Here is a 12,089-nt window from a genome sequence, read left to right as displayed (position 1 = left end):
TTCAGGTGTCTGTTGTTCTGTGACAGTTTCTCTGGTGATCTTCACCTGTGATAAATCCAATTTAAAACACAGTTGTCATGCCCTTAGCTGCTAGTCTGTCCTAGTCTGGGGTAAAAACCACTGGTCTCTACCTCAGAAGGACTTTGTGAAATAAAGCTTGTGGCTGGCATTAGTGCTAAATCACATTAGTTTCAAGACTGAGGAGTGTGTGTGTGTATCTGTCTGTCTGGCTCTGGAGCCGGTGCCGTGCTCTGCTCCCTCCCATGATGAGAGTCCAGAGGGAAGCAGAGTGTGTGTGTCCTGCCCTGCAGGATCCCTCCTCGCCTGCCCACTAACCCAGCCTTGTTTTCCAGGGAGGAAGCCAGGGAGCCAGAGTCGTGGAGCACCCTGTCCCACACGGTGCACTCGGGGGACTACAGCGTGAAGCACCACCGCAGGCTCGGCGTGTACCTGCTGACGGCTGAGGCCAGGGAGGGGACAGCAGCCAGCTGGGAGAGGGACATTCAGCACCTTCAGATGCACATGCAGAGCCACCAGCACCAGGTGAGCAAAGGGCTGAGAGGATGGAAGAGAAGCAGATCTGGCTGGTTGCAGCCTGGCACCTGGGGATGACTTCTACACATCAGCAGCCTTCAGGGTGTGTTTCCATAGGTGTTTTCTCTGGATTTATTATCAAGCAGCCAGGTGGACACCTGTCCATTTGCTTCTTATTTGAGTATGGGGAGATCTGATTTAGCTGTATTAGGCAGCAAATGTTATCATTCAGAAGAGAAGCAGGTTCAGGGCTGTGCAGTACCAGCTCTGTTTTGCCTTTCTCTGCTCCCAGCTCCTGCCTGCTCTGTTAGTTTTGGACTCCCTTGGATGGGCAGGAACACCTGCCTGGAGACTTGCTGACCCTCTCCCTGCCTTGCAGACATTGGGCAGCTTAAGGCAGGCTCTGGAGTGAGGCTGGGGGTGTGGGCTGTAAGCACAGTGGGGACATCTCTGTTCAGATGAAAAGTTCAGAGAGGAGACTCTTCATAGTGGAAGGTTTCTGGGATAGGTGATAGAAAAAATGGCTGTTTCAGTGGCAGTTCAGTGTAGGACTCAGAGGACAAGCCTGCCATGGCAACACAGGGTTTGTGTCCATAATGGTCCCTTCACTGTGCTCCTCTCATACTCAGTGGTGGTTGGACCACAGGAGTTGTAGGGCTTTAGAAGGGCTTCCTCCTGCTGTTTTAAAATCAATGCCACAGGGTCTCAGTAGGGATGGGAAGGTGAAACATCAGAGCACTTTGGTGCTATTTCTCAGAAACACCCACATATCTGTTACAGTTGGCATCACTTGTGGGTGTTCCTTCATCAGGTCACATATCCGGGGTTGCAGAGGTGCAGGATCTAAACAACAGGATATTTTTGTTGCTTTAACTAAGGGAGGGGAGAACTGTTGTGTGCAGCCAGTGGGCTGGGGGGATGAGCAGAGGAACAGGCCATGCTGAGCCATTTTCAGCTTTCCCTGAGTACCTGAGATGTTAATTACTCCCAATCTCAACAAGAACTGGTGGCATGAGTGGCAAATCCAGGCTAACTGTGAAATCCCATTCCATCAAAAGGCCCTAAACCATGGCAAGCATATCCAGCTCACTGCTTGTTTGCTCATGCAAATGCCAGATAGGGAACATTTTGCCTGACGATGAAAGCAGAAGTAGACTTTACTTTCCACCGCTGTTTTACTTCACATCTAATCTGATTTGAATTTGGAAAGCAGCCCTGCAATTATTTCATTTAGGTTTATTTTGGGTCAGTTGAAAGCCTGTTGGCTTCCTTTGGTGATGGCTGTATTTTTCCGGCTATCAGCCGAGTGACTTCACCGTGAGGATGCTGGGGCTGCTGCAGCTTCTCCTTTTGAAAACACTGCTTGTTCCCAAGCAAGTGTCACTGTTGTCTGTCCATCCTGGCTAGGATCCAGGAGCACAGTCTCCATGCTCTGCTGTGGGGTTACAGTCATCAAAGGCCTGGCACACTGTTTGCCCTTGCAAAAAATATCTGCAGCCTGTGTGTACCACTGCACACAGAGTCAGATGTGCCATCCCACAAGGGATGGAGGTGCCATCGTGCTGCCTCCAGTGCTGAGCTGTTTTGGAATGCCTCAAAACCAGGGAGGCATAGCTGACAGCATACATGGGAGCTGGGCAGCAGGGTTATTCTGAATAGCAGGGAGATTCATGGCAAACACCAGAAGTACATTTAGTGGTCTGTGACTCAGTGAGTCTGTGGCACTGCTCAGTGTTTGCAAATCTCAGAGTGTGGAAAGACAAGTAAATGCAATATCCTCAAGGTAGCTGTGGTGATTTTTGTCACTAGTAGTTTGTGCAATATTCAGAAGTTCCCCGTGATGCATCAGTTAACATAGTGGCTGCTTTAATTACCAGGGCATTTAAGCTGACAGTTTTGGCATCAATTTCTGTTTCTCTGAGAACTAAAAACTTAAACAAAATGTGCAGGGAGCTGTTCAAGTTAGACTTCTAGTATGCATGTATTTTTTGGAATCCTTTAACAAATAAATGCAAGAAAAGCTTAGGTTTTATATAGTTCATTAAAGTTTTTTATGTATGTGGAGAGTCTCAGGCACTTAGTGAGAAACCAGTGTGACCTTGAAAAGCTTGTGGTGCGGAACTCTAAGCAAATCTGTGGGGAGCTCTGTTGGGTGTACAGCAAGGGACTGGGGTTGCTCAGTAATTTAATAAGCCACTATTTTTAAGATGTGGACATTGATACATTCTCTTCTACAAAATAGAGAATATTAAAGGAAATATTGAAACAGTTCTTTTTAAGAAAAGGTTTGATTGTATCAAATTATAAAAGATTGACAAAGCAGGTGCTCTGGAAGGAAAATGCAGATTAGAGAGGAATTGATTATGATCCTACTGTTCCATGATAATGCATGTTATTAATTTTAATAATATGTCATAATTTTCAAATTTTTATTTGATTAGGAAATAAATTTCAGATATTTAATTATGCCTGCATTTCTCAGGAATAAATTAGATTATTAGTTCAGTCCTGGGAGCAGGAGACAGTTGGTGTGTTTGGACACTGCCAGCCAATGCCCATGTCTGAAGTAGCATTTCCATCCCCAGAAAGAAAAATTGAGAAATGCTGGCAGGAGCTGGGGGGTGCTTTTGCCAGCACCTTCAGGATCTGAAGCTGCTCTTAAGGAGCATTTGCTTGAAGTCCTTTGGGACTAGGCTGGTATATATTTGCATTATTTGGTAGACTGAATTCTGCTCTTTACTGATCTTGAATTTACGTGCACTCAAGAACTGAGACTACAGCTTCTCAAAGAGCAATTACCAAAATTACAGCTGAGTTCTTTTCAGTTCTTTTACAGTTCTTTTCAGTTGTAGCAGATGGTCTAGCAGGGGGGTAGAGGGACAAATTTCAGCTTTGGGGTGTTCAGGATGGCTTTAAGGAAAACTCTTCATGGGAGGCTGGTGTGGCATGGGAACAGATTGCCCAGAGAGGCTCTGGATACTAAATTGGAGGTTTGGCAAGATAAAGTCATGGTTGACCTGATGCTGCAGTGGCAATAGGCCAGTTTCAGGCAGGTGGTTGGACTAAATGACCTTTAGATGCTCTTTTCAACCAATGTTTCTGTCATTCTAATAGTTTCAATATTACCTCCTCCTAATAAAACCAACACGTAAAATCCACTGCGCTGCATTTGTATCTCGCTCCTGGATGGCATCAGGAGTAGGATTCATGTGGAGTAGGATTAAGTAGATACAAGTCTTGAGTAACTGCATGACAAAATAAAGTGTTGATTTTTGTTTTTTTTTCTTTGTGTCTTGTTACAGAGTTTAAGGCAGCAGACAGAACCTGTACTGGGAGATTCTGGAGACAGCTGTGCTAAAGGAGCAGAACCAGAGGGACACCTGACCACGACCTCTCAGAGCCTAGAAGAAATGGCAAGAGAAGAAAGGCAGGAAAATTCATATGATCTGGTTTACCTGGACATTGGGCAGCTCTCAGACCAAACCCAACAGGAGGAGAAATGCAACAGCAGCAGTCTGGGAGCTTTTAATGATGCACCAAAAGACATGGTTAGCCTGGGGGGTGCAAACAGTCCAGCCAGCTCCTGTGAAAGTAAAAACACAGTGATATTGTGTAAAAGGGAAGAAGAGGCGGAGCTAAGATCTGCAGAGGCCTCTGGGACTGTATCTGATGAGGACTGTACCGTGAGCCTGTGTGAAAGTGTAAACGGTGCTGTAAATCTTCCACCCTCTGGAAATACAAATGCAGAAGCTGGAATGACATCGGCTGGAGTTGTCCTGGACCAAGCTGGCGTGGGCAGTACAGACAGTGCCCACCAGGAAGTGCAGAGTGCTGAGGAGTTTCCTGACAGTGCTGCTGCTGTGGCTGCAGCTGCAGGCGGAGCTCCAGCTTCCTCGGAGGGCCTGGATGTGGTCATGGGCCAGACCGAGTGCAGGAACTGTGCTGGGGCACCTGAGAGGGCTAAGGGCCAGCGGCGGGTAGAGGATGGGCTGGCAGAGCCTGCTGAGAGGACTGCAAACCTGCAAGGGAAATACCCAGCTGAGGAGGCGTCATCTAGCACTGCTCAGCCCTTACTCAGTGGCTTCAATGGCACTGAGTATTCGGATGGGGAGGATGCAAATGTGGGAGTGGTGCCGGCCCAGGATGGAGCAGATGCAGATGGTGACATTGGCAGTGTTCCTGCTGACCTTGGCAAGACTGGCAGTAACAAAGAGGCTGATGTGGACTCGTGCACTGCTCAGGTAAATGGTGACACCAGTGTCACAGGGAGGCAGGAGGTCACTGCCAGCACTGGGGAAGCACTGCCAGCAGTGAATGGGGTGAAGGTTCCTGCATGTGCATCAAAACCTGCTCCTGGTTTGGAAGTCCATGGCAGCAGTGAGAGTGGGGAGCAAGAAGGGCAGGTGGAAGCAGGCTGCACAGATGGAAAATCCAGCTTGCCCTCACTGGAAGGCAGTGTGGAAACTGATGGCCCTGATGCTGAACTTGAAAACAGAGATGTTGGTGGATCCAATGAAAGTGGTGCAGAACCTGCACATTGCCAGGAAAGTGGTGAGATGACTGACCATGGGGGTGAAGCCTTGGAGAGCAGTGAAAAAGAGCCAGTAGGAACTGATACCACCAGCTGCAGAGATGGAGGAAGCAAAGATCCTGCAGGCGGTGGTGAGGAAGTTGCTGCCTGTCCCCCTTCTGCTGCTCAAACTGGCGTTAAAGGTGAAATGGGCAACAGCTTCAAATCAGACACTGCTCAGCAGAGAGAACGTGAGGAACGTGAGCCTGCATTGCTCCCTCCAGAGGATGTGAGCACAGGCCTGGCAGAGAAAGAGCCTGCCCAGGCTGGAGCAGAGAAGGCAGAAAGTGCTTCAGAGCAGGAGGGGAGGAGCAGCAAGGTGGAATCGCCCTCTCCCCTACCCACAGGAGAGGGGCCGGCTGTGAGTCAGGAGGGAGATGCTGCAGTGGCACCTCCCGGGCAGGAGGCAGCTCTGCAAGGTAATGACCCTGGATCAGCTCCCTGTGCCAAGGGCGCAGACTGTGCCGAGGATGATTTAATAGGCACACCCTGTGCAACTCATAATGAGGAATCTAAACAAAACCAGGAAGCGGCGGCGGCGAGGGCAGGCCCGGCAGAGCTCTCCTGGCAGCATGGTGGGGAGCATGGTGGAGGAGCTGCTGCCTGGCCTGGGGACCATGCTGGGGAAGAGGGCTCCCCAGAGCAAGGCCACTCACAGCAAGTTGAAGGAGGCAAAGCTGAGCCTGAGCAGGAGGCTCACGTGAATGGCAGTGAGCAGGTTTTGTCGGAGGAACTTCTTGCTGCTGTTATGAAACCCTCTCCCTGCAGTCTGGGGGAGCCTGTGGTGGGCAGCAGCAATGTTGTGGATGCTGGGCTGAAAGCAACAGACCAACCCAAAGAAGATTGCAAGACTGGAACAGAGGTTGCAGCAGAAGGCACCATGCATGGACCTGCAGATGAGTCACTGTGTGCAGAGAGTGACCTTTGTCTGAATGCTGGGCTGAACCAAGAACAAGACCCCACTCAAACCCCACAGCAAATTTCCCTCGAGTTAAAGGATGCCTCAGAGGTGGGAGCCCCGAGTGATGGCTGTGAGGGTAAGGAGGTGCCAAGGGCAGTGACAATATGCCCTGTTGCAGCATATCCAGAGGAGCAGGAGGACACGGAGAGCGTGCTGCCCCGGGCAGCGCTGCAGCCCATCGCAGAGGAGCCCACGTGTGACAGCGACTCCAGCACTGACACCGTCTGTCCTGCCAGTGACAGTGACATTGCTCCTGCTGTGACAGTGGCTCATGGGGAGGGCTTGGCTGAGCCCCATGGAAAACAGAGCCCAGCTGTACCTGCAGTGCCCTTCTCACCGTGTTCTTGCCGCTTACAGGCTGTTGAGTCACTGGAAGATGTGGGAGTGAAGAGTTTGGTATCGGCTAATGATGCCTCTTCTCTGGATAAAGTTCCTAAAATGGTAACAAGTTTTGATGCAGTGGTTTTTGCAGCAGAGACACCTTGTTCCCATGAAGTACCTGCTGCAGAAAAAGTGGGGCTTGAGCCCCAGACTGCAGTGGGTGCTGGAGCCGACCTTAATGGACAAATGGATTTAAATTCCTCAGCAAAGAAGAAGAATGTCAGCCTGGCAGTGCAAGGAGCTGAGCCTGTTACAGGTAGGAAAAATCAGTTGGTTGCCCGCTTTTTAGCTTTTTTTTTGTAGGTGTGTCTCTGTCATGTCATCAGCAAAGAAGTGAGAGCTAGAGGCTTGTATCGAGAGGACATGTTTGAGAAACAAAAAATTCTGACAAACAAAAAATTTGTAGTTACATATAGAAATATCCAATTCAAATATATGTTGCTTGTCTGGCACTGGACTGTATGAATTCATACAGAAGAATTTCTAGCACATAAATCCTTGCTGGAGAAGAAATGAATGGGAGTGAGCTATTTGGATTACTTTATCTTCAAGTTATAAGCTTTCATGTGGGCGTGAGGGTTTATTTCCTTGGTGCTACTCCTTCTCTTTTCCCCTTTATTTTTGCTAATATGGAGCCAGTGCACACAACAAAGCTCTCCTGATTTTCTTTGCTTGTCGACTTGAGCCAGCTGCCAGTGTCCCTCTGAACTGCCCAAAGCTGCTTCCTAATTGGCAGCATTAGGTCATTTAAAGAGGCCAGTGAGCCCTACCCCCACTGCCTTTTCTGGGCTTCGGAGCTTTTTTTGTCAGGCAGAGCAGCCAATGGTGTTTGCCCGTGCATTTCAGCAGTGCTGGAACTCTGATGATGAGATTGACTGGCTCCTGTGGGCTGGGAAGTGGGACTGGCATTCCCCATGCATGAGTGGTGATGGGGGACAGCAGAGGGACTTGGGGGACAGCATAGAAGCCTCAGGTCCATGCAGCAAGGGCTGATGGAAAACGTGACCAGGTAACTCCAGGAAGGGAGATAAAGGGGGATCATTGAATGAAACATAAATGGGTTTGTTGCTCCAGCCTGGGATTTAGTGGTAGGTGAATTTGGTACTGAGGCATGGAGCTAATCTGATCTGTGTACCCCACCTGTTCAGGCAGCTGTTAAATGGAAGCAGCTGAACTTTTTCAGTTGCCATTTTTTTCTTTGCTATGAGAAAATGATCCAGTGCCTCTTTGCTTTCCCTGAAAGCACCGAAGGAACAAACAAACAAACAAAGCATTTAAATGATGAAAAGAAAATCTGCCATGATATAAATCATGAAGTTGTGAAGTTATAAAGCTGTTTCACTGCTCTAATGCTGATGCTGTTTCTTCAGTCTAAGTGCAGCATGGGGTGATGGTAGAGAGTTTGTTCTGATAATGTGACAGAAGAATAATTGAGGGCAGGAGGAAGGCTTGGAGGGGAAGGGGTGTCAGTGGAGGGTCCAGCAAATCCATTTTTTGTTGAGTTCAGGATTTTTGGAATGTTTGTCAAGAGACATAAACATGAGTCAAGAGATCACTAGTAAATAAGTAAAAGGATCTAAAGGTGGATTAGAAAGCTGTTTTCAGAAGGAACCTGTTGTTGGTTTGACAGTTCAATAGATGGGAGTGGCTGTAACTCAATACTTGGCTGGGCTTCTTTTCCTAGGAGCCTCTGGCTCTGCCAGCTCTGTCTGTACAATCCATGTTGGATTCTTGGAGCCATGACATTGTCTAGGTGAGCTTTTAAAAGCAAAAGGGCCCAGGCAGTCCAATAAGATAGTAACTAAAGTAGGAAAGTAATGTTAAGTCATCATTCTCTATTAGGATATGGAAAGGTGAGAAAAAAAGGAGCTGATCCTGTTACTGATTTAAAATACATAAGGATTTAGGGCTGAAAGGTCTTGGAATAAAATGGTCTGAATAAGAACTTAAAAATAAATAATCTGTCCTTAAGCAGAAATTATTTATGTGCAATGATATGCCACACAAAACAAAATTTCAGTTGTATTTTTTTCTTGAAGTACTTAAGAATTACTTTGAATCAAAATGTTCGGGAAGCCCAAATAAAAAATTGGTTTTAAGCAGAGGCAAGTGACTGCTATGACTCCAAGGTTGCTATTTGGAATATTTCTGAAACTGATCTCCTATAGAGCACCATCTAGAACTTTGATATGGCAGTAATTCAACAGAACTGATTTGTTGGTTTTAATTATTGCTGTGTACATTTTTCATATTGGTGTCTAGCCTTGGGTGGCACATTTTTTGTAAGAATTCAGTGGCAGCCTTCAATTTTTCTCTGCTGTACCACTTCTGGAGAATTTTCCCTGAAGTCTGGATTTGTAAAGAGGATTTTGTATCCGTGCTGGACTCGTCAGCTCTCAGAATGAATCACATCTTTTCTCGGTGGAATACAATAAAACCTTCCCAAAGGAAGTGTAGGTCACAAGGCCATTTCTCAGAAGCTCGTGTAGTCAGAGGGGTTTATTGTCATGGTAATTTATCAGCGATGTAATCAGCTGATAATTGCTTTTGCCATCACTCCAGATCATTGAGGTCTTTAATTTTTTTATTTATATTGTGAAGCTGCTCCCAAATATACACCTGTTTATCTCATTACCTCTGCTTAGTTTCCGCCTAACCCCAAAACAAAGACTTCAAAAGGCTAATTTCCTTATCCAGACAGTATCTAGTGACTGGTCACAACCCTGAAGGAAGCTGATGAAGGTAGATCCTGCTTTCCTGAGGCATCTCCTCCTACTGTTAGCTTTAGACTCAGAGCTGCATTAGAGCTGAGTAATGGGTTCTGCAAGCACATTATGTGCAAGTCAGGCCAGGTAGATGCTACTCATTTAAAAAGAAAGGAGTTAGGTTATGAAATCATACCACACAGCCAAGCTGGGTGAGAAGAGATGCCAGGGGTTTGTGCTGACAAAACATCTCAGAGTAGTTGCAGTTTCTTGGCAGAAACCCAACCAAGCAAGGTTAGATTGTATGGCTGGGGTCTGCCATCTTAAATAACAAATACTGTAATTAGTGCTCCCTAGCTCTTCTCTGGGGAGAAATAGCCCCTGTAGATTTTAGCATTTCAATAAAATATTCCTTGACAGAAGGATACCACCTTATTGAGTCTTCAAGGGGCTCTATGCCCAGAGACCTCTGTGATAGCTTTATAGTGCTTTTCCTTTGGGATGTTTCCTAATGGAAGTTTAGAAAGAAGTGACAGAGGGAAAAAATTGTTTTGAGTTTCATCCTGAGGGCAAAATGTCTTCACCCATTTCTTACCCAGCAGGGTGAGCTTGCTTCTCCCATCCTCAGTGTGCCAAATGTTTCTTACTTGCTTGTTCTGTCTTTGGATCAGGATCTCAACCATGCTGTGACCCTGAGCAGGTCTCCCAGCAGATGGAATTACAGAAATTTGTAGTATTACACCTGATTTTTGAGTCTGCCCACAAATTCATGCAATCAAGGCAAAATCATTGCAAAACCAGATGGTCCCAAAAAACGAGGGTAGACCTTAAAGCCAGTGGAAAACCATTAGTGACAGTTGTTAGGATGATTTCCCCATGAAGATGGGAGGCTCCTATTGCTAAATCTCTGAACGGGCAAACTCGCCGCAATCACACGTCACCCTTAAGAAGGTGTTGTCATCCTTCCAGTGTTTGTTTTTAGTAGAAATGAGAGTGGGAGTAGGATTAGAGGGGGGGTTTAGCCCTGACACAGCCACTCTCCATCTAGGTGGCTTTGGTCAAATCACTTCACTCCCCTGAAAGTGTTCTGTGTGTCACAGAGAGTCCTTAGCTGAGGGTTGAAAGGGAGTTAACGATGTTGAGTTCATGCCAGAGAAAGGTAAGCAGGGGGAACCCCTGGGGATTGGTGACTAATGAAAACTTGGCTGGGCAGAGGAAGCAGCTGGGACATGAAATTTGTACAACTGTGGTGGTGACACCATCACGGGATTGAGGAGAAGGGGGAAGTCACCTCAAGCTTTGTAAACTCCAGCAGCAAGTTTTGTGTTCCTAGTCCAGGGAGGTAATTCTCTTATCTGTAAGGCAGTGCAGGTGGGTTGAATTAATTTTTGCAGTTTGTGATTTTTTTTTCAATGCTTAAAATACCTATTGAGGGCAGGCAAGGCTGGTTTCTTGTGTTATCTTTGGGTTATGGTAAGGAAAAAAATAGCAAAAAGTTTGGTTGTTTATGTAGATGAATGGGAGCCAAGAAAATACATGGACAAATACCTGCAGATGTGCTTGGCCTCACCTGCAGGTTTTCAGAAGTTTCACCCTATGCTTGCTGCCGTTTCAGTTTCCTTCAGTCCCAGATACAAAAGTTGTTAAAATGAATAGCAAGGAAGCAGTGAAGTCAGCAAGAAACAAAAATCTGGAAATCAAATGGACTTGAAGGAGTTCAAATGGACTTGTTGAAAGGCCATGAGAGTGGGTTTTCCTTTCATTTTTGGAGGAGAGGGGGATTGGTTTGAGTAAACAAAAAAATATTAGTAGCACTGCAAGAACTTTGTTTTTAAATTACCTTTGTGGACCTTCTGTTTGCACAGGGAGGTTGGAAATGAAAACTGAAGACGAGGTGGATTTTAAGAACTGCACGGAGGAAGTGGTGAGTACAGATATTGTCACCTTGCCCTTAGCTACGCTTTATAAAGAAATGCCACTGATGCTGTGACCTGCTGGTTTCCTTTCTGTAGCCCTTGCAAAGCTGAACGATGTCCAGTGGCATTGCTTCAGCCTTTTAAAAATAGCCTGGGCTTTTTTAACCCTTGCGTTTTCAACCACTGAATTAAGGCACATTTATGGTTTCTCAACTGATGACAGATTGAGCCAAGAGGTTCCTCTTGGGGCAAGGTTGTACCAGGATTTGTGTGTGATTTGACAAAAGCCCTGTGCTGGAATGCACTTGAGGTTGGTGATGCTGTGTGGGGCCAGCAGCACCTTCCAGGTCCCTGCACTGCTGCTGCCGGGGTGGTCCTGGAGAGTCTCTCCATCCCTTCTCGTGCTTTGTGTTTCCAGGGAGTTTTTGGCAGAAGGGCTGTGTTTGATGTTGGTGTGTGCGCAGACTCTGAGGTCTAAAGGCAGCATGGGCTGGGGGTGTGTGTGCCTTAGCTGGAAAAAAAATGAATCGTGGGAGGATGCATAGGGATCAAATGTGGGAGGAAAGTCCATATTCCTCATGTCACTGAAACAATATAAAAAGATCATGCCATGAATCAGGAATCCATTGGTATTGTATTCTATTACTTGATCTTTGCCATATGTAAGGACTGTGTCCTGTAATCACTGTGATTAAAAAAAAAAAGGTGTATATGAATGTAATTTTTAGCTGTACATGAACATAATTTTCATTTAAAGCACTACTAATACAAATTCTGCTTTCTCAATAGCTGTGGTTTTCTTTGGTCTTACCTCTCCTAGCTGGATTTGTATTTGCTCCTGTATTTTATGTGTGGTTTCATATTCCTGAAAAAGTGTTTTGTAAATGGTAAATTGATGGCAGCCTTGTGTTGGAGCATGTTGCCTTTGAGCAGCTGGGTTTGTGTCTTCCCCTACCATTATGAAGCTGTTAAAAGAGAAAATACTGTGGGGATGAGTTTACCCTGAAGGGTGGAGCTCCAAA

The 12,089-nt window shown here is 46.4% G+C and overlaps 1 protein-coding gene across 12 annotated transcripts in view; it reads left to right on the top strand.

The window, feature by feature from the left end:
* AKAP13 (A-kinase anchoring protein 13) overlaps window positions 1-12,089 on the top strand; it is a 206,436-nt gene that overhangs the window by 103,843 nt on the left and 90,504 nt on the right. For all 12 annotated transcript variants that reach the window (XM_083870764.1, XM_083870765.1, XM_083870767.1 and 9 more), the window contains 3 exons: window positions 354-543; window positions 3,837-6,702; window positions 11,017-11,075. In XM_083870764.1, coding sequence (XP_083726890.1) covers window positions 354-543; window positions 3,837-6,702; window positions 11,017-11,075 — 3,115 coding nt within the window. The remainder of the gene's footprint in view (window positions 1-353; window positions 544-3,836; window positions 6,703-11,016; window positions 11,076-12,089) is intronic.

The sequence above is a fragment of the Zosterops lateralis genome (genome assembly GCF_965231275.1).
Source record: "Zosterops lateralis genome assembly, chromosome: 13".
Classification (NCBI taxonomy): domain Eukaryota; kingdom Metazoa; phylum Chordata; class Aves; order Passeriformes; family Zosteropidae; genus Zosterops; species Zosterops lateralis.
The sequence above is the reverse complement of the archived record's forward strand: the minus strand, read 5'-3'. Positions and strand labels throughout refer to the sequence as shown.